At 30.4% G+C, this 22,941-nt stretch overlaps 1 protein-coding gene across 1 annotated transcript in view; it reads left to right on the top strand.

Moving 5' to 3' along the window:
- Positions 1–22,941, top strand: part of LOC114325432 (ras-related protein Rap1) — a 58,598-nt gene that overhangs the window by 774 nt on the left and 34,883 nt on the right. The window contains exons 2-3 of the mRNA XM_028273501.2: positions 113–304; positions 566–694. Of these exons, the coding sequence (XP_028129302.1) occupies positions 122–304; positions 566–694 (312 nt within the window). The 5' untranslated portion in view covers positions 113–121. The remainder of the gene's footprint in view (positions 1–112; positions 305–565; positions 695–22,941) is intronic.

The following is a 22,941-nucleotide window of genomic DNA, read 5'->3' as shown; positions in this document are numbered from 1 at the left end:
ATAAAATATAGGAAGAAAAGCACCCTAAAGTTTTGCAAATCAGTGTTTATGGAATTTGAAATACTCAGAATTTAATATTATGTGACAAAGTCATAATTTTTACTTGTTTTAGGTAGTAAAAATGCGTGAGTACAAGATTGTTGTATTAGGATCGGGGGGTGTAGGTAAATCAGCTTTAACAGTACAGTTCGTACAAGGAATATTCGTAGAAAAATATGATCCAACAATAGAGGATAGTTATAGGAAACAAGTGGAGGTAGATGGACAACAATGTATGCTGGAAATACTGGATACAGCTGGAACTGTAAGTATTACTCCAATTCAATTAAAGAAATATCTTGGCCTTCAAATACTTCCAGAATTGCCTTCATTCAAAATTCTCTTGCCAAAATTTTATTATTGAGGATGAACAAAGGATGAGTCATTCAGTTGAGTGATTTGTCAGTGCAGTTTTATAGCTTTTTTGAATAGTCCAGACAAAAAGGCATTTATTTTGGTAACATTTGAAAGTCAAGGAAAATTAGCATATTATGTAGTGTAAAAAAATTATTCTGGAATATTTTAGGAACAATTTACTGCAATGAGAGATTTATACATGAAAAATGGCCAAGGATTTGTTTTGGTTTATTCTATAACTGCACAGTCTACATTTAATGATCTCCAGGATTTACGAGAGCAAATTCTACGAGTAAAGGTAAGTGATTTTTAAATTTCAATATACAAGACTTCTAAACATTTGACTTATAGTTAATTCAAGTTAACCCATAACACCCAATTTTTTTTCAAATTTTTAAAATTTCACATACATAATTATCAGTAGTATAAATTCATGAAATTGCTTTATATCGTCATCGTCAGAGCCAAACCTCGTATGTACATACATATTTAATAGCACATACGAGGTTTGACTCTGACGACAATGATACACCTTTTTGAATTCTGCCCCATCCTGTTAAAAGATCACTGGGCATTAGTGTTATAAGAATTGCAAGTATGTATGAACGAGTTAATGAACAGTTATGGGGAATAACATTTTTATTTGCTTCTAATAAAAATAAGTTTATGTTTTATGATATATAAAACAATTTCTACACAATGTTACAGTACATTTTCCACAATAGTGGTTTGGCTTTACAATTTTCTCCTGTACATTGTCTCTGCTCTTCACATTTCTCCATGAAGTGATCTTTTTCATCGAATTTTATCTCAGTCAAAACTTTAGGCTGATGTTCTGTATCTTACTATTATACTTTTTGTAATAAGAGTCTCAAGTTTAGGTAGGGAACTGCTACAGATGGACAAAAATCTAATAAAGTAATATTTGACCTATTGACTCATTTTTTGAGAAGCCATGAATTTGCTATTCCCATATCAATCAGTTGTGTGAATATTGGCCAATATCACTTCTTAACTATGATTTTAGTGGCATAGTTCCCATTAAATGAGTTGTGTTGATCCATGCCTCCTATGTATGTATTATATACTTGTGGTTAAGAAATAAATGTTTTCCTTTGAGCTTGTGATTCCACCTACTGGCTTGTATGGGAGGTTCTATATTATCAAAATTAGAAGTTATAGTAATACACTTATTATCGTTCCATTCTACTAAAAGTCCTTCATTTACAAAAAATCCAAAATCACATGATATATGAGCTTCTTTACTAAAAGATTTTGTATCTTGTATAAGACATATCTTTTGCTCATTATTCACACTTTTGTAAACACAATAATAAATTTGCTGGTATATAAGTTGTTAACAAATATCTAGTAGCTTGCAGGTTTCGAAATGAAATCTAAGATTCCAAGTATACTCTTGCGATTATTTTATCAGTATAAAAATCAAAATGATTGTATCCACTACTTTTACAAAATCCCAAAATTTCGATATGGAATAAGCTTTCCACATATAATTAAATGGCTTCAATGAATTATGTCCATAATATTTCATTTCTTTTATTTTTTATATGTATTATCCGAAATAATTTTATTTTTTAAAATATTAGTTACTGTAGAATAATTTCTTCTAAATATGCTAAAATATCAATGCAAATCGCAATAAATAAGTATGTCTAAACACTATGGTAGATTTATCTGCTCACTTTTACTTTTTTTTATTATATTTATTTGCTACTCTTTGTTTAACAGTGGCAGATCTAAGACATTTGCCTTGGGGAAAACTTGCCACTTCACAATAATTGGGCAAATGAAACACCAACCAAAAAACAAAAAAGATAACCCCAAATACATATATTTGTACTGATTAGCAAAAAGGTCTTAAAGGCACCCGAAGTCCCATTTAACGACAACGTTAACATTATGTCACTTAGCTCTGTAACCAAAGCACTTAGAGACCTAATTTTTTGTTTATTTTAAAACTGTATGAATTGTTTAGTCCCGCTTAGATTTCTGTAAAGTTAGAGTGAAAGAAACATTTGAATGGGTGATTGAAAAAAGGACAACATTCCTGACAACCATATTTCTAGAAAGTGAAAAAGAAAACTGTTTTGTGTTGAATCCGCAAGAATGCAGCCGCCGATTGTACCATTTTGAGCTTAGCAGATAGAAGATATAAATATTCCTATGAAGGCTATCTCACTTTGTCAAGTTAGATAGCCATTCTATGAATATTTGTATCTTACTGTAATTCGCTATAATTTTGTAATGTTATCCTTTTTCCAATCACCCATTCATTTATTTAATTTTTTTTAAAATACTCTTACAAAAAAAACCCAAAAAAGTTTGGATTTAATTTTTTTATTTGACTTGTTTTTGTATATTTTTCAATAAAACTTTATGCCGGACTTGATATTGTCTATCTACAACTACTGTAAAAATTTGGACCTTGTATCATCTAAGGATCCAGAGATATCCTAGTATTCGGGAAATCGCAAAAACATAAAACACTCACATAGGCTATAAAGCTACAGGTACACGGTAAGTTGAGTGCAGACATTAAAAAAAAAAAAATAATTTTGAAACCATGGATATTTTCTACTCTAATATGTTATAAACTTACGTGCATAGAAATCGGCCCATCTAAAAATTTGGTCATTTTTGAAGTCTCGTATTTCCTAAACGTGTTGGCCGATTTAAGTGATTTTTTTAATATGTTATAGCCTTATTCTTCAACAATATCGCTGTAATAATATTATTGCTAAACAGGTAATTGTTATTTTATACCGGGTGTAACAATGATAGTGTGTTTTTTCCTCAAAGTTTGGAACACCCTGTTGAATAGTCTAGCGTATATAAAATATTGAAATTAAAACTCAACTGTAGCCTTAGGCTTTCTTAACATTTTGCTTTTTGATTCATTTGCTTATGTCGGATAATAAAAAAGTTAGGTATTTTAACAACTAAGGAGCAACGTTCTTCATCAATACAAGGTGTTTCTAAATAAATGCGATAAACTTTAAGGGGTAATTCTGCATGAAAAAATAATGACCGTTAGGTTTATAATCATATGTTCGCAAATGCTTCGTTTCAGAAATACGGGATGTTGAATTTGTTCATACAATCTGACGATTTATTTATTGCTCTAAAACCGCATGAGATATACAGATGAAATTGGGTAGGTTTTAAGAGGTAATTATTGCGCATTTTTTGGCATACAGTTTAGAATTTTATATTCACCATTGGCGTGCATACGGGTAATATGACTCGTATGCACGCCAATGGTGAATATAAAATTCTTTATTATATGTCAAATATGCGCAATAACTACCTCTTAAAACCCACCAAATTTCATTTGCATATCTCAACCGGTTTTAGAGCAGTAAATAAATCGTCAGTTTGTAAAAAAAAATTAACATCCCCTATCTTGAAAATGAAGCATTTGCGGACATATGTTTATAAATAAATCGGTCATTATTTTTCATGCAGAATTTCCCCTTAAAGTTTGTCGCACTTATTTAGAAATACCCTGTATTGATGAAGAACATTGCTAGTTGTTAAAATACCTAACTTTTTTATTATCCAACATAAGCGAATAAATCAAAAAGCAAAATATTAATAAAGACAAAGACTACAGTTGAGTTTTAATTTTAATATTTTATATACGCTAGAATATTCCACAGGGTGTTCCGAACTTTGAGTAAAAACACACTACCATTGTTACACCCGGTATAAAATAACACTAACCTGTTTAGCAATAATATTATTACAGCGATATTGTTCGAGAATAAGGCTATAACATATTAAAAAAATCACTTAAATCAGCCAACACGTTTAGGAAATACGAGACTTCAAAAATGACCAAATTTTTAGATGGGACGATTTCTATGCACGTAAGTTTATATCGTTGGAAAACGAAGATTTTAGAGAATAATTTTCAATCATAACCCAAAATAAGACTTAAAAAAATTGAATTTTCAGACTTTGGCTACTCTTAGGTCAAAAATATCAATTTTCTCGAAGTTTTTTAGTAGATTAAAAAGATTGATAACATACTAAAAACATAGTCAAATTCGATATTTTTGAGTTACTTTTATCAGTATAGAAATAATAACTTAATAATGCACATCAATTTCCCTTAATTTTCTTAATTATCGGGTTTATTGTGTTGAATTTGTCTGTCTGTGGGTTAATTGTCATGTCAGGTAATATATTTTTATGTTTCGACAATTTTTTTCTTTAATTTTGGACCTTGTTTTGGCAGGGGAATTTCATATTTTCCCTCCCTGTAGATCTGCCACTGGTGTCTAAATTGTTAATTTAAATATTCATATTAATAAGTAAACATAATGTAAACCATAACCTATCACAGACAAATATACAATAGCATTTAGACATAACATAAAATATATAGTTATAAGTTCTTATTGATTTCACAAGAGTGTTGAAAGGTATTCCAAATTTTAAAACAGTCATTTAATAGACATGTTATCATGTATGACTCATTTACCAATTCTTTTATCACCAACAGTGATTATTACTCACAATTGGCTGATATTATTACTGACAGTTAATATATTTTACAAGGTTGCCAAGTGTAACAAAACAATTTTGTTTTTCAATAAATCAAATATGTTTCAAAGAACACAAATGTGCCCTTGCTATGTTCCTAAATGAATCAAATGTGATTCAAAAGTATATTTTGTTTTAATATTTAAAGGTAAAATGTGGTAGACTCCAAATAGTAGAGGATCCGATATAAGAGCGATTTTCACCAATCTGTTTAATGGATAAAAATCATTTGATATGTAATTTAGTATGTTAAAAATTATAATATGTCCAATATAATGTTTTGTCCAGACTATAATTAATTAATCATTAATAAATTATTTTTTCGGAAGGGCTGGAGTAGCTCAGGCTGTAGGATGTCTGACTTCCATGCAGGTAGGCCGGGGTTCAAATCCCAGCGCCGGCGAGAACAGCTAGACATTTTTAAACATGTCTATATGCCCCAGGTCGACTCAGCCTGAATAAAATGAGTATCTTGGGTAAAACCAGGGGTAATAATAGGCGGTTGAAGCGTAGCACTGGCCCTGTTACCTTTCTTGTATACCGCACTGGCCCTAGATATAGCAGACTACCTTGCTATAATCCCAAAGCTGCGTTAGCGGTATAAAATAAGATTTTTTTGTATAAATTCTACTAAAATTTTTTTAACCCTCCATATATTAATTTTAGATTTTTTGGATCATTCGAAAAAAAAAGTTCGTTTGTAATTTTTCTATAAGTTGATCGTTTTGGAGTTATAAATAATTTAAAACTAAAAAAAAAAGAGAAAGAAAAATGACGTTTTTCAAGGCTCAAAAATACAAGTACACAATATTATTTTTGTAATCATCGAGTACATAAATTCAAGTTCAAACCTTCTTCTATCACTGCTGTCCTCAAAAATAAAACGCGGTATGTGCAGCCAATTTAAAACCGAGATATCGGCTCTCAAAGTTTTTTCTCAGGACTCTATATTTTTTACTAAAAAGACAACATATTTGTATGAACAAGGCTTTTCCACTCTAATGAACATAAAAACGAAGAACAGAAATCGATTAAACGCCGAAGACTGTATTCAAATCGCTCTTACATCAAAAAGTCCCAATTTTGAAGCAATTGTATCGAACAGAACATGAAACAACATCATTTCTCCAAAACGTGAAGGAAGAATGTTGTCAATTATTCTTTTTTTTTTCTAATTTTTCAATTCTAATTTTTGTTTGTACCATCATTATTATTATTATAATTTGTTACAGTACCCCAAATTGTCAACCCTCAATTGTAACCCAATGGGATTCAATTTGTTATACATATTACTATTATTACCGTTATGTATTACTAGGTATTACATTGATAAATTGAATAAATGGTGTCTAAATTAAATTTTTAGTTATTGTTTTCTTTTCAAAATTATCATGGAGGGCTGGCTGTAATATGAAAGATGCTAAAAAGAGGCGATTTCGTTTTTTTTGCTCTTCGCCATGGGGTAATATCAACTTACACAAAAATATTTTGGGGTAATGATTAAAAAAGTTCCCCGACCGCTGCTCTAAAACTATCCGAATGTTTTATGTATAGTTTACTCCGGACATCTGAGGTTTTTACACAACTGAATATGTGAGATAGATAAAGAAACTACTATTCCATGAGAATAATCATGAGCCTTGAAAATCGTCAACTTTCGTTCTTTTTTCAGTTTTAAATTGTTTATAACTCGAAAACTCAACTTAAGAGAAAAATTACAAAAGACCTTCTTTGTTTAGAATTATCCAAAAAATCTAAAGTAACATCTGACCGAACTGAAATTTTTTAAGGGTTTATGGTGTCTGTAGCCCAATACAAGGAAGAACTAGTTTATTGATTGGTTCTTCTTTGTCAAATGACAAAATTTAAAGTAGTCTAGTGCGCATCTGTTTTGAGATGGACGTTGAGAGGTGACTCAAATTTTTTTGCAGAAATTGCTTGAAAATAAATCAAATAATAATATTTGAGTTATCCTCCCTCTCAAAAAGGTCCGGAACATTGTTTAAATAATCAAAATGTCAAAAAATGAAGGAAAAATTCAATTTTTTTCTTCGTTTTTTGATTATAACTTTAAAAGTATTCATTTCCTAGAAAAGTTGTACTAACAAAAAAATTGCATAATTAAATTTCCTACAACACAGAATTGGTTAAGAATTTAAAAAATAGTTGCCCTAGTTGCAAAATAGCAATAATTGCGAAAAAACCATACAAAAACAAGTATTCGCATTTTACGTTTTTCAACCATTTATGCTACACTTAGGACCTTTATATTTCACCCAAAAAAACTTTATGATACAGTAAAACAATACTGTAAATTTTATTAATATCGGTTCAATAGATTTTGCAATATAAATTTTGCAATTCATTTTTCGCAAAAAATCGCAAAAAAAATTCATTTTTTCAAAATGTTACAGGACTGAAAATAAAGCAGATAGCAAGTTGAATTTTTTTAGAAGTGTACTGTAACTTTCATTTACAATTTGCAAAATTAAAATAGATTAATTGCCACGGCGTCAGGAAATTTTTTAAATAAACATTAATTTTTGGTGCTACGCGCAGGACAGCGGTGTTCGATTCACACAAGTTGTTTTCCACCAACATTTCTTCCAATCTTTATCTAATATATTATTTTCTTACTCTATATTTTGTTGTATTTTAATATTTTAATTCCACAAAAATCAAACTAATTTATTATTGTTTGTGAAATATTGTTTAAACAATTGCATATGTTTAAAAATAATAAACTTTTATTCTCTAAGTTAAAATATATGAACAAAGAAAGTTTTTGCTAATAAAAGTGTTATTTCAAAAGATATAGTATGCGTTTTTATTTCGCAATAAACAAATTTATTTATTTACATCGAAATGTAATAAAAATTAAAATGTATCAATCATTATCATTATTGGAATGCCCAATTAGAGCAAACTATCCGCTGTCCTGCGCGTAGCACCAATAATTAATGTTTATTTTAAAAAAATTCCTGACGCCGCCGTGGTGTTAATCAATTTTAATTTTGCAAAATTGCAAATGAAAGGTACAGTATTGTTTTACTGTATCATAAAGTTTTTCTGGGTGAAATATGAAGGTTCTAAGTGTAGCATAAATGGTTGAAAAACGTAAAATGCGAATACTTGTTTTTGTATAGTTTTTTCGCAATTATTGCTATTTTGCAACAACAGTGACTATTTTTTAAATCTTTAACCAATTCTATATTGTAGGAAATTTAATAACGCAACTTTTATGCCAGTACAACTTTTCTCGAAAATGAATACTTTTAAAATTGTAATCAAAAACCGAAGAAAGAAATCGAATTTTTCCTTAATTTTTTGACATTTTGATTATTTAAACAATGTTCCGGACATTTTTGAGAGGGAGGATAACTCAAATATTATTATTTGATTTATTTTCAAGCAATTTCTGCAAAAAAATTTGAGTCACCTCTCAACGTCCAAATGTACTAATATTTTTACAGATGCGCCCTGGTCTAAAGTTTCAATGTGAAATATGAAGAAATCAATGCATTTTTACTGAAAACCTCATAGACCGTTTTTTGTAGTGCTTGAAAACATCTATCTTTTTATTTATTTTTTATAAAAGTCTAGCACCAATTATAAAATAAGGTTGGTCCGTATTTTTTTCAGCAACAAAAAATGTGAAAATCACCCCCTAATTACCACCCTAATTAAAATTAATTGTTACCCCTTCACAGTTCACTTTACTAATGCACTTTTAGTATGGTCTGGAGATGTGGTTGATTGAAAATGCTTAGTTTTGAAAAAAAATTGAGTTTGAAGTCAGAGGAGGATTTTGTATTTTTACAAAAAATCCCCTTTTCAAATAAATCACTACCTGTTTAGATTTAGAGACACGCAAAATGTTGTAGATTACAAAATTGTATAGGTTTTGATTTTCTATAAGTAGTTCTATATGCAGTTTTCGATTTATTTGAAAAAAAAAACGGAATTTTTTGTAATAATTCAAAAATTTTTCTCTCACTTCAAACTCGATTTTTTTCAAAACTAAGCATTTTCAACCAGGGAAACTTCGAATAGGTAACGATTATTTTTAATTAGGCTGGTAATTAGAGGGCGATTTTCACATTTTTTTGTCTCTGAAATAAATTAGAACCAACCTTATTATTGTGATAACTCCCTTAGAATTGGTGATAGATTTTTTTTTAAAAAATAAAGATTTTTTCAAGCACTAAATGCATTAGTTTTTCATAATTCACGTTGAAACTTTCAATTATAAGCTACATTTTTTATAAGAATGATTTTTTTAATAAAATACATACTTTTTGGATAATTCGCAAAAAATCAATTGAAAAAGTGTCTTTTGTTTTGATTCACTCGCGAATAAGTTGAAAAGTATTGATTTTCGAAAGTTCTTCTAATTATTCTTCTTCATGTGCCATCTCCTCTAAGAAGGTTGGCAACCATCATGGCAATTCGCACTTTCGATACCGCTGCTCTAAAGAGATCAGCAGAAGTGCAGTTAAACCAAGGTCTCAAATTGTTCAACCAGGAGATGCGTCTTCTTCCGCGACTCCTTCTACCCTGTATTCTTCCTTGTATTATTAATTGCAACAAGTTATTACGCTCGTCCCTCATGACATGTCCCAGATATTGCAGTTTTCTAATTTTAATTGTATTCAAAACCTCTTTATTTATTTTTTCCATTTTTCTCAACACCTCGACATTCGTGACTCTATCCACTTAACTTAGTCATAATATCCTTCTGTAGGCCCATCACTCAAAGGCTTCTAATATGTCCGAAACATCTTTCCTTATCTAATGTTCAAGCTCCAACTCATAAAATAATACACGTAGCATCCCAGAAGTCTTATCTTTAAAGAAATGTTAAATAACATATTATCTATAGAATTTTATTACCGAAATTTGTCTTATTTGTATTTTGAGATTGATTTCCAAAGTGGAAACGTCAACATAAACTTATTTTAAAGTAAAATTGTATAAAAAAATAATCTTAAAAATAATACACTCCGCCAAAATGTACGTGTCACCTTAAAAATGGGACATTTTTAATGTCTCATATTTCCTAAATCTGTTGTTCGATTTTAGTGATTTTTTTTTAATCTGTTATAGTAATATGAAAAGGATTGACTTTCTTCAAAAATATCGATGTAATAATATTGTTGCTAAACAGATAAGTGTTATTGTATACCGGGTGTAACAATGATAGTGTATTTTTTCCTCTAAGTTTGGAACACCCTGTGGAATATTCTTTCACAGCGGTTCTCAATCTTTTTGTGTAATGTACCACCAAATACCTACTTTTTATTATTTTTGGTACCACCTAACTGAAATACATATCTAACTAGGTGATCTAATTAACTATAATAGTGGTGCTGATTTTGGCTGTTTTTGCGTTTTGTGTACCACCTCAAAAAATGAAATGTACCACCAGTGGTACATGTACCACAGATTGAGAACCGCTGTTCTAGCATTCTAGCGTATATAAAATATTGAAATTAAAACTCAACTGTAACCTTAGGCCATCTAAACATTTTGCTTTTTGATTTATTCGCTTATGTTGGATAATAAAAAAGTTAGGTACTTTAACAACTAGCAACGTTCTTCATCAATACAGGGTGTTTCTAAATAAGTGCAACAAACTAAGGGGTAATTCTGCATGAAAAAATAATGACAGTTTGCTTGATACACATATGTCCGCAAATGCTTCGTTTCCGAGATACAGGATGTTGAATTTTTTCTTACAAACTGACGATTTATTTATTGTTCTAAAACCGGTTGAGATAATATGTAAATGAAATTTAGTAGGTTTTAAGAGGTAGTTATTGCGCATTTTATTACATACAATTAAAAATTTTATATTCACTATTGGCGTGCATACGGGTAATATGACCCGTATGAACGCAATGGTAAATATAAAATTCTTAATTGTACGTCAAAAAATGCGCAATAACTACCTCTTAAAACCTACCAATTTTCATTTGCATATCTCAATCGGTTTTAGAGCAATAAATAAATCGTCAGTTTGTAAGAAAAAATTCAACATCCCTTATCTCGGAAACGAAGCATTTGCAGACACATGTTTATAAAGTAAACGGTCATTATTTTTTCATGCAGAATTACCCCTTAAAGTTTGTCGCACTTATTTAGAAACACCCTGTATTGATGAAGAACGTTGCTAGTTGTTAAAGTAACTTTTTTATTATCCAACATAAGCGAATGAATCAAAAAGCAAAATGTTTAGATGGCCTAAGGTTACAGTTGAGTTTTAATTTCAATATTTTATATACGCTACACCCGGTATACAATGACACTTATCGGTTTAGCAACAATATTATTACATCGATATTCTTGAAGAATAAAGCTATAACATATTAAAAAAACCACTAAAATCGAACAACAGGTTTAGGAAATATGAGACATTAAAAATGTCCCATTTTTAAGGTGATGCGATAATTTTGACGCTTAGTGTATTTATACACTTATAACAGTGGTCGGCAAACTTTTTGGCCACAGAGCCAAATATGAACATTACAACAATTAAAAAAAATTGGGAGCCAAATCTGCTTGTTCAGCAAACTTTTATTACAGGAAATAAAACTAAAGTCCTACTACCTAGCCCCATCCATAACCCCCAAAAAATTAAAACGTGTTTTTTTTCGTTTTTTTTTTGGAGATATTTTCGTTTCTAATCATCGTAGAAACTTCTATTTTCTTTCGTTTTGTAAGGTTTTATTTCCTACAACACTGTATTTATTACAAAAATTTTGGCGCATAAATTTTTTTTAACGTTAATATGTAGAACCACAAAGGGAAAGAACAGCAAACGTGAGCTTTTTCAGCTGATCATAAGAATCAGGAATACTATTCCAAGCTTTGAAAATGATCATGTCTTCCTTCTCCAGGTCATTCAAAGCAGACCACTTGTGTTGTGAACATTTTTTTCTTCTCAAATATTTCCAATTCAACACGAAGACGTTCGAATTTAGGGCGCCATACCTCCTTGTTCTTAAATACATATTTCAAAGCTATTAATGCAAATGTTAAAAAGAGAAAATTTCAACTCGGTTATCGAATCATTAAGAGGAATTTTGACAAATGCTAAAGTTTATAAGTTTGATAAAAGCTAATTTATCAGAATAAGATGTAGGTAATGTTTTTCCTACCAAGTTTTTTTTAAATGAAAATATTATTGCGCTTTCCGTGGATATTTGTGCCAGAGCCGCACCTAAGGAACCAAAGAGCCACATGCGGCTCCGGAGCCGCTCTTTGCCGACCACTGACTTATAACAAACACGATCATAAATAATAGTGAAGGAGAAAGTATTTTATGGACTTTGTTAACGATCTGACAACTATGTTTTAAACAGATGCTGCTATTGTTTTTATAAGATTTCCTATGAGATTAGGTTTGTTGGGGAAACAATATTGATAAGGGTCATATTATAAAAAATAGAATACACATCTAATCATTGAAAAATATTTTTTTATTTAACTCTTCTACAGGAAACACGTAAAAGATACTAAATAGTTTATCTAACGTTATTTTATAATTGTAACACTCCCAACGACAGTGTTGCCTCCAGAATAATGTGAAATGTGAAACAATTGATTGTCTGGGTTTTCGCACGTTATTGACTAATTAAAAATATTCACACTGTGAGTGAACAACGCGATGCTAATGTTACAAATATGTTAAATATAGAGGGCGGAAGCTTTTCTATTATAAAATAAATGAAACAATGTCAAGGTTTGTACCTTCTGCTGTATATACGGGGACTGCTCTGTAAATTATTACTCAAACGGAAAAAATACATCGCACGTCCCGTTCAAAAGTGTATTAACCAAAAAAATTCATTGTTGTGTTTTACGCCAGTCGATGGGAGCCAAAATAGGATATTACCTCCGAATTCTATCCTACTGCATGGATTTTAATGAAATTTTGGGAATAGATTCTACTTATCTCCTAATTCAAAGTCTACCCTATGCCGATGTGTGCTTTTGTCTTTGGGGGTGGTTCCCACCCCTTCTCGGGGGTAGAAAATTTCTTGGTTAAACTAACCACGGAAGTGGATAGAGAACTTAATTGTAAGCAAAAACTGTTCTGTAATTTTTTTTTGAAAACTCAATATTTTTTTAGTTATTCGTGGTTGAAAATTGTCCATTTTCATTAAAAATGACACCTTTTCGTACGGTTTTTTGCGAATACCTTAAAAACTATGCATCTAACTAAAAAACTATATAAAACATTTTTGTAGCTTATGAAAAACCAAAGAGACTAGTTCCTTCATAAATCTTCTAGTTATAATATAAAAAGAGATATGGTAGGTGAAAATAGTTTGTTTTTTTGGTGCATGCTCAAATCGTTGTATTCAACTTGAAATAACAGACAAACGGTCGATTTTAGGTGTATAATGTTACCAACACCTTTTGTAGTGCTTAAAAATATCTTTAAAATGAGCAATATTAAAGGTATATTGCATTCAAACTAAGCGAGATATGCTGCAAAAAAATTGATGATTAAGAAAAAATGAGAAGTATATTTTTAACCTCTCATCCACCAGAATTTTAATGCATCATTTTTACTTCTACAATATCTTTTATTATAGTGTTATGGACGGGTTTAAAATAAATGGTTTTTGAAAAAAAAATAAGATCAATTTATAGAGCGCATTTTTAGATTTCCTTAAAAATCTTCTTTTTCTACATGTAACTTGACAATGATAAGAGATACAATAATGAAACACAAAACAAAATTTTTATTCAACAAAATCCTACATTTTTGTGTGGTACCTTTTTTCGTATCTCTTATCATTTTCGAGTTACATGGAGAAAAAGGAAGATTCTTAATGCGCTCTATAATTTTGATCTTATTTTGTTCAAAAACTATTCATTTTAGACCCGTCCAACTTTTTGAACATAACACTATAATAAAAAGTATTGTAGAAGGAAAACGATGCATTTAAATTCTGATGGATGAGGGGTTAAATGTACTTCACATTTTTTTTTAATTCCGTAGTCATCAATTTTTTTGCAGCATATCTCGCTTACTTTGAATGTAATCGACATTTAATGTTGTTAATTCGGTTTTTTTAATCAGTACAAAAGGTATTGGTAGCATTATACAACTAAAATCGACCGTTTCTCTTTTATTTCAAGTTGAATACACCGATTTCAGCATGCACCAAAAAAAAACAAACTCTTCTCACCTACCGTATCTCTTTTTGTATTATAACTAGAAGATATCGCCGCCGCCTACGAAAAATAACTCCGAAAAATGCCGTTAAGAGTAGAACTTTCAATGAACGCCGCGAAAAATATTATTTTCGATTATATGATTGTGAAAATTATAATCCCTAATAAAGTGTTAGCGAAAAAATTTATTTTTTGAGGAGTATCGGCAAAAAACATCATTTCTGTTTGTGGGTCCACGAAAATTATAATTAGTAAAAAGTTCTCAGAAATAATTGTTTTCGTCGGCATCTATTATGAACTAAATCGTTTCATTATAAATATTTTGGGTGTTATAATCTTCGCAGACACGCATATAAAAAAATTGTAATCGCCAATACTTATCAAAGAGCTATTGAGATGGACGTTGAGAGGTGACTCAAATTTTTTTGCAGAAATTGCTTGAAAATAAATCAAATAATAATATTTGAGTTATCCTCCCTCTCAAAAAGGTCCGGAACATTGTTTAAATAATCAAAATGTCAAGAATTGAAGGAAAAATTCGATTTTTTTCTTGGTTTTTTGATTATAACTTTAAAAGTATTCATTTCCGAGAAAAGTTGTACTGCCATAAAAGTTGCGTAATTCAATTTACTACAATATAGAATTGGTTAAAAATTTAAAAAATAGTCACCCTAGTTGCAAAACAGCAATAATTGCGAAAAAACCATACAAAAACAAGTATTCGCATTTTACGTTTTTCAACCATTTATGCTACACTTAGGACCTTCATATTTCACCCAGAAAAACTTTATGATACAGTAAAACAATACTGTAAATTTCATTAAGATCGGTTCAATAGATTCTGCAAAATAAATTTTGCAATACAGCTTTCGCAAAAAAAATTCATTTTTTCAAAATGTTACAGGACTGAAAATAAAGCAGATAGCAAGTTGAATTTTTTTTTGCTTATAGAAGTGTACTGTACCTTTCATTTGCAATTTTCAAAATTAAAATCGATTAATTACCACGGCGTCATAAAATTTTTGAAATAAACAATAATTTTTGGTGCTACGCAGGACAGCGGTGTTCGATTCACACAGGTTGATTTCCACCAAAATTTCTTCCAATCTTTATCTAATATATTATTTTCTTACTCTATATTTTGTTGTATTTTAATTTTTTAATTCCACAAAAATCAAACTAATTTTATTATTGTTTGTGAAATATTGTTTAAACAATTGCATATGTTTAAAAATAATAAACTTTTATTATTTAAGTTAAAATATATGAACAAAGAAAGTTTTTGCTAATAAAAGTGTTATTTCAAAGGATAGAGTATGTGTTTTTATTTTGCAATAAACAAATTTATTTATTTATATCGAAATGTCATAAAAATTAAAATGTATCAATCATTATCAAAGGTCATTGGAATGCCCAATCAGAGCAACCTATCCGCTGTCCTGCGCGTAGCACCAATAATTAATGTTTATTTAAAAAAATTCCTGACGCCGTGGTGTTAAGCAATTTTAATTTTGCAAAATTGCAAATGAAAGGTACAGTACACTTCTATATGCAAAAAAATTTTCAACTTGCTATCTGATTTATTTTCAGTCCTGTAACATTTTGAAAAAATGAATTTTTTTTACGAAAGCTGGATTGCAAAATTTATTTTGCAAAATCTATTGAACCGATCTTAATGAAATTTACAGTATTGTTTTACTGTATCATAAAATTTTTCAGGGTGAAATATGAAGGTCCTAAGTGTAGCATAAATGGTTGAAAAACGTAAAATGCGAATACTTGTTTTTGTATTTTTACAGTATTTTATGTATTTTTATTGAAATTTACAGTATTGTTTTACTGTATCATAAAATTTTTCAGGGTGAAATATGAAGGTCCTAAGTGTAGCATAAATGGTTGAAAAACGTAAAATGCGAATACTTGTTTTTGTATGTTTTTTTCACAATTATTGCTATTTTGGAACAAGGGTGACTATTTCTTAAATTCTTAACCAATTCTATATTGTAGGAAATTTAATTACGCAACTTTTATGTCAGTACAACTTTTCTCGGAAATGAATACTTTTAAAGTTATAATAAAAAAAACACAAGAAAAAATCGAATTTTTCCTTAATTTTTTGACATTTTGATTATTTAAACAAAGTTCCGGACCTTTTTGAGAGGGAGGATAACTCAAATATTATTATTTGATTTATTTTCAAGCAATTTCTGCAAAAAAATTTGAGTCACCTCTCAACGTCCAAATATACTAATATTTTTACAGATGCGCGCTGGTCTAATTAGGAATCACATTAATCATAGGTATCAGCGATATGAAGGAACAAATCTCTTTGTTTTTTTTTTATAAGCTACAAAAATATTTTGTATAGTTTTCTTCGTCAGATGCATAGATTTTAAGGTATTCGCAAAAAACCGCCCGAAAAGGTGTCATTTTTCAATGAAAACGGCCAATTTTCAACCACGAATAACTCAAAAATTATTGAGTTTTCAAAAAAATATATTGAACAGTTTTTGCTTAGAATTAGGTTCTTTAGCCACTTCCGTGGTTATTGTAACCAAAAAATTTTACACCCCCCGAGAAGGGGTGGGAACCACCCCCGAGATAAAAGAGCACATCGACATAGGGTAGACTTTGTTTCTTGAGCTATTCTCTACTTATTGTGAAAATATCAAGTAAATCGATATAGTAGGATAGAATTCGGAGCCAAATAACCTCATTGACTGCCCTATTATCACACCAAGAAAATGCATGGTGCGTCATCTTTTTCCTTAAAAATCTTTTTTCATCATCATAAGTGGCTCGACAATCCGTTGTGGATCTTGGCCTGCTCTCAGAGAAGTCGCCACTCCTGTCGATTCCTGGCAACTTCCCTCCATCTTCTGACCCTTAGAATCTGTAGGTCTTCTTTCACATCATCAATCCATCTTCTTCGTGGTCATCCCTACTTCTTGTGCCTTTTGGTTTTGAAAATGTTAATTTCTTAGTTGATTCGTTATCTGACATCCTAGCAATGTGTCCAGCCCATCTAAGTCTTTGCACAATTTCACAATATCTGGATCGGTGTGAAACTGATATAGTTCAAAGTTGTATTTTCGACGCCAAAGTCCATTTTCATTTACGGCCCCAAAAATCTTTGTAAGAATTTTTCTCTCAAAAATACCAAGAAGTCTTTTATTATTTTGAGATAAGGTCCACGTTTCAGCTCCATATATCAAAACCGGTCTTATTAAGGTCTTGTATATGTTACCGTTAAACCCGATTTCAGTTAAAACCCGAATTTACTAGGAAAAACTAGTTTTAACTAAGCGCTTTAGACAATTCTAGTTTTAACTAGTCAAAACTAGATTTGACTGCTAAATTCAGTTAAGACTAGAAATCGCGAACGGATCTCATTTTGAGTAGTTTATATGCGATTCTCTTGTGATTGCATATCGATCAAATCTATCTGACAGCGACTATTCATTGCTGAATGCAATATAGGTTTGGACACAAGACCTCTCTTCGTTTTTATATTTTTACTCTTCTTCCGTTGGCAGGTTTCACACATTGGTATAAAAGTATTGATCATATCAATAAAAAGTAATATTTGTCTATTTCCTGGCGGTTTCAGTCTTCAGCCTATCCCGATTTCCATGAAAAATAGCAACATGGGCCTTCAATTATGCCCAAAATATTTTCGACAGGTACATAATATTTGATGGGATCAAATTTAGAAGCTAACTTTTTTTATTTCGCCAACTTCAACAATTCTAAATAATTTTAGTCTTTGATCTTGTAATGGTGTTTTTTTGGCAGACAGTTCTGCATCTTGTACTTCGACCATTAATTTATGTATTACATATGCTTTTGGTCACAACATTGTAGTGAATTTCTTTCTTATCTGTCTCTTCCATTTGTAAAATCATTTCCAAAACACGTTCTTATATCTCTGCTCTCAATCTGATCTTCGATATTATTACTAATGGTGTATAATACGGTGGTGTAATATAACCAATAAAAACGATGAAAAACAATCAACAGTTTCACACCCTACCTTGCTACCGACCGGCCGCCTTCGTCATTAACACTACCCCGAACAAGCCGTAATACATACTTGTCTCTTGCAACAATTTTAACTGGTATTCGCCAGTAATTCCAAAAAAGCTACTTTGAACTAGTATAAACTACTCTAAATGAAATCCGTTCGGGTTTTCTAGTTTTAACTGAATGTAGCAGTCAAATCTAGTTTTGACTAGTTAAAACTAGAATTGTCTAAAGCGCATAGTTAAAACTAGTTTTTCCTAGTAAATTTGGGCTTTAACTGAAATCGGGTTTTAACGGTAACATATATATTGAGCTTTCTTCTTTTTCTTTTGGTGCCTATTCGTTTCGAATATTGGCGATCATTCTGGCTATAATTATTTTATTAACTGATGCTTTAAATAGATTAGTTGTTGTTGTGGAGAACCACTTCTTCAGTATATTGAGGAAGGATATTGAGCTGTACTGTACGTTTTATATTTTTATTTTTTAAATGTTTCTGGAGACCGTAAACAGTTCTGTTTGCTGTTGCTATGCGTCTTTTTATTTTGTTACTTGTCGTGTTTGTTGCGTTTACTAGCGGTCCAAGATACGTAAATTCTTTGACTAGCTCAAAGGTATGGTTGTTAATGTAAATTCTCTGCTGAATATTTTGGGAGTTTTTAGAAACCAACATATTATTATATTATTTGGTTTTTTCCCCGTTTAGCACAAATCAGTCCTAATTCATTTGACTTGCCGCGTCCGTAAGCCTTATAAAACATTGCACCATGTCTCTCATACTTCTGCCCACTATAGTCAGCGAATGCCAGAATTTGCGTCGATCTATTAAAAATAATTCCATTCATTGTGATATTTAATTTTCGGATTGTAGTCCAGGGCGCATCTGTTTTCAGATGGACGTTGAGAGATGACTCAATTTTTTTTGCAGAAATTGCTTAAAAATAACTCAAATAATAATATTTGAGTTATCCTCCCACTCAGAATGGTCCGGAACATTGTTTAAATAATCAAAATGTCAAAATATGAAGGAAAAATTCGATCTTTTTATTGGTTTGTTGATTATAACTTTAAAACTATTCATTTCTGGGAAAAGTTGTATTGACATAAAAGTTTCGTAATTAAATTTCCTACAATATAAAATCAGTAGAAATTTAAAAAATAGTCACCCTTGTTGCAAAGTAGCAATAATTGCGAAAAAAAAAACCATACAAAAACAAGTATTCGTATTTTACGTTTTTTAACCATTTATGCTACACTTAGGAGCTTCATATTTTACCCAGAAAAACTTTATGATATAGTAAAACAACACTGTAAATTTCATTAAAATCGGTTCAATAGATTTTGCAAAATAAATTTTGCAATTCAGCTTTCGTAAAAAAAAATTCATTTTTTTTAAATGTTGCAGGATTGAAAATAAATCAGATAGCAAGTTGAATTTTTTTTTGCTTATAGAAGTGTACTGTACCTTTCATTTGCAATTTGCAAAATTAAAATCCATTTATTACCACGGCGTCAAGAAATTTTTTAAATAAACATTAATTTTTGGTGCTACGCGCAGGACTGCGGTGTTCGATTCACACAAGTTGATTTCCACCAAAATTTCTTCCAATCTTTATCTTATATCTTATTTTCTTACTCTATATTTTGTTGTATTTTAATTCCACAAAAATCAAACTAATTTTATTATTGTGAAATATTGTTTAAACAATTGCATATGTTTAAAAATAATAAACTTTTATTCTCTAAGTTAAAATATATGAACAAAGAAAGTTTTTGCCAGAAAAAGTGTTATTTCAAAGGATAGAGTATGTGTTTTTATTTTGCAATAAACAAATTTGTTTATTTATATCGAAATGTAATAAAAATTTAAATGTATCAATCATTATCAAACGTCATTGGAATGTCCAATCAGAGCAAACTATCCGCTGTCCTGCGCGTAGCACCAATAATTAATGTTTATTTAAAAAAATTCCTGACGCCGTGTTAGTTAATCGATTTTAATTTGAACTTGCTATCTGCTTTATTTTCAATCCTGTAACATTTTGAAAAAATGAATGTTTTTTGCGAAAGCTGGATTGCAAAATTTATTTTGCAAAATCTATTAAACCGATCCTAATGAAATTTACAATATTGTTTAACTGTATCATAAAGTTTTTCTGGATGAACTATGAAGGTCCTAACTGTAGCATAAATGGTTGAAAAACGTAAAATGCGAATATGTACTTGTTTTTGTATGTTTTTTTCGCAATTATTGCTATTTAGCAACAAGGGTGACTCTTGTTTAAATTTCTAACCAATTCTATGTTGTAGGAAATTTAATTACGCAACTTTTATGTCAGTACAACTTTTCTCGGAAATGAATACTTCTAAAGTTATAATCAAAAAACGAAGAAAAAAGTCGAATTTTTCCTTAATTTTTTGATATTTTGATTATTTAAACAATGTTCCGGACCTTTTTGAGAGGGAGGATAACTCAAATATTATTATTTGAGTTATTTTCAAACAATTTCTGCAAAAAAATTGGAGTCACCTCTCAACGTCCAAATGTACTATAATTTTTACAGATGCGCCCTGGTCTATTGCCTTTTCCAAGGCAATATTATTAATGTCAAACAACAATTTTCCAAATCCGTGCCTGCTGCTCGGTCATTAAATTACCTGCTTAAAAAATGGAAGCTAACCATTAAACTTAGTTTTTATTGATTATTTTTAAAATGGGTATTCAGTCATTAACTTTAATAATCTATTATTAAAAGTTAATAATACCCGGTTTTTAAGCTCAAAGTTCTAAAAAATTTAAATATATTTAATTTCAAAATTAAAGTCATTCAATTTTCTGCGCAAAAAATTAAAGCGAACCTATAAACTCAGTTTTTTGTGCTCTTTTCAAATGTGCAAACGGACTTTGAAAATTTCAATATAGGTTACATTCGAGGGCATGAATTTTGCATGAAAATTCGTCCCCCTTCCAATACAAATTTTTAATTTGTGAAGAGACTCTTGGTTTCTGAGTTTTCGGGGGGGGGGGGGGGTCACAAATTTTCGTTGGAACACTCTGTATTTGCAACTAGACACAGTGGCAAAGTATTATAATTCAAAAGACAAAAAGCTAACACATACCGGAGCTAGGGGAAACAGGCACATAGTTGAATTAGAGGACGATATTGAAACTAGAAAGTTTCACATATTTGAGAGTTGAATTAAACACGGATGGAAAAGAAGAACCATAAATTCAAAGAAGAATAATAAAGGGAAACAAATCTTATTTTTCACTCGTCCATTAGTTCCGCTCTAAAAACACATACAGGAGATCGAAAATCGGGGTCTAAAAATAATGTATTATTAGACGAATAGTATGTTATGGATGCGAGACATGGTTGATGACAGTAAACACAAAAGAAGCTGGACGTCTTTGAAAGAAAAGTCCTAAGGGAGTATCCAGGTACAACCATGAACTCTATCAATTATTATTATTATACATACATTTCGCTATGTCATTGTATCAGCAGCCTCAGGGGAAAGTCCACCGGGGCTTCAGCACGTTGACATAAGTTAATTAAATCATAGAGATCTACATAAATATTAAATAATTTGTAAAGAAACATTCATATTTACAACACATATTTGATACATGCATGTTAATATAAACAAACCATTAAATTACAAAACAAGATAATATATGTATTGATTTGATTTGGTCACCTGCTTGTTTAATTATGATATTTAGAATTTCAGGATACCTGATTAAAAATACACTGTTTTAAAAGATTTGAATACAGGATAATTTTTAAATTTGCCAAGTGTAGAGTGATTTCCCTTAAGGGGGGGGGGTATGGTTTGAAATATTTAATTTTTTTAGTTAGACTTATTCGCGGAGCCTGCTAACTTCATGGAGCATAACTTCAAGAGTACTCTCTGAAAATTTCAGATTGATCGGAGTAAAATTACCGGAGATACAATGTGTTAAATATTCATTCCTACCTTCGACTCCCTTTGCCGCGGTTTCGCGCCAGCACGCTTCCAAAAACATATTCGGATGTGCATCACTTTACGATTTGACAGACAAATAAGAAGATTAAGGTGAACTTTAAAAGCGTTTTTCTCAAAACTGCTTTTTCAAAGACGGTTCAAATTTTGCATATGCTTATATTTTATGCTTATTTTTGTTTAGAAATAATAAATATGTTGATTTTCACCCTTTTGTTACAAAGAATTTCGTTTTTTGACTTCCGAGTGATACCAAGAAAAGGTTAAAAATAAAACACAACTCGACAGTGTAATTCGAGAAACTCATAAGCTAATAAAATAGTTTTGAATTTTTTGTTTCACATAATCCAGTGATGAGTTCTGATGTCCACCGCAAAATAAATTTTTCTGAGGTGTCTGTAAAAATTTGCCACTGTTGGCTAATTCTTCATTGAAATTTTTTTTAATATTCTGTGAATTGTAATTAATACGCTTATTTAATTTAAAACTAAAATAATTGTACCATAGTTTGAAAACAATCACAAAAATGTGCTTGAAATGTTGATTTCAAACCATATCCTCCCCTTAAAATATACTTTTGTACCTTGGAAAGAGTAAAATGATCCGAAAAATAAAAAAATCTGTAGATAAATCGGTAAATTTTGAAATTTTGAATCGGTATATCTACCGAAACATTGGTAGCGGTGACCCAAGAGATAGTATTGAGTATTGCCAACTTCAGGATAGCAAAAAAGCAGCAAATCGAACTTAAAAAACGGCAGAAAACAGGGAAATAGT

This window comes from Diabrotica virgifera, chromosome 10 (genome assembly GCF_917563875.1).
Source record: "Diabrotica virgifera virgifera chromosome 10, PGI_DIABVI_V3a".
Taxonomy (NCBI): domain Eukaryota; kingdom Metazoa; phylum Arthropoda; class Insecta; order Coleoptera; family Chrysomelidae; genus Diabrotica; species Diabrotica virgifera.
Note: the sequence above shows the minus strand (reverse complement) of the source record. Positions and strands in the feature narration are given on the sequence as shown.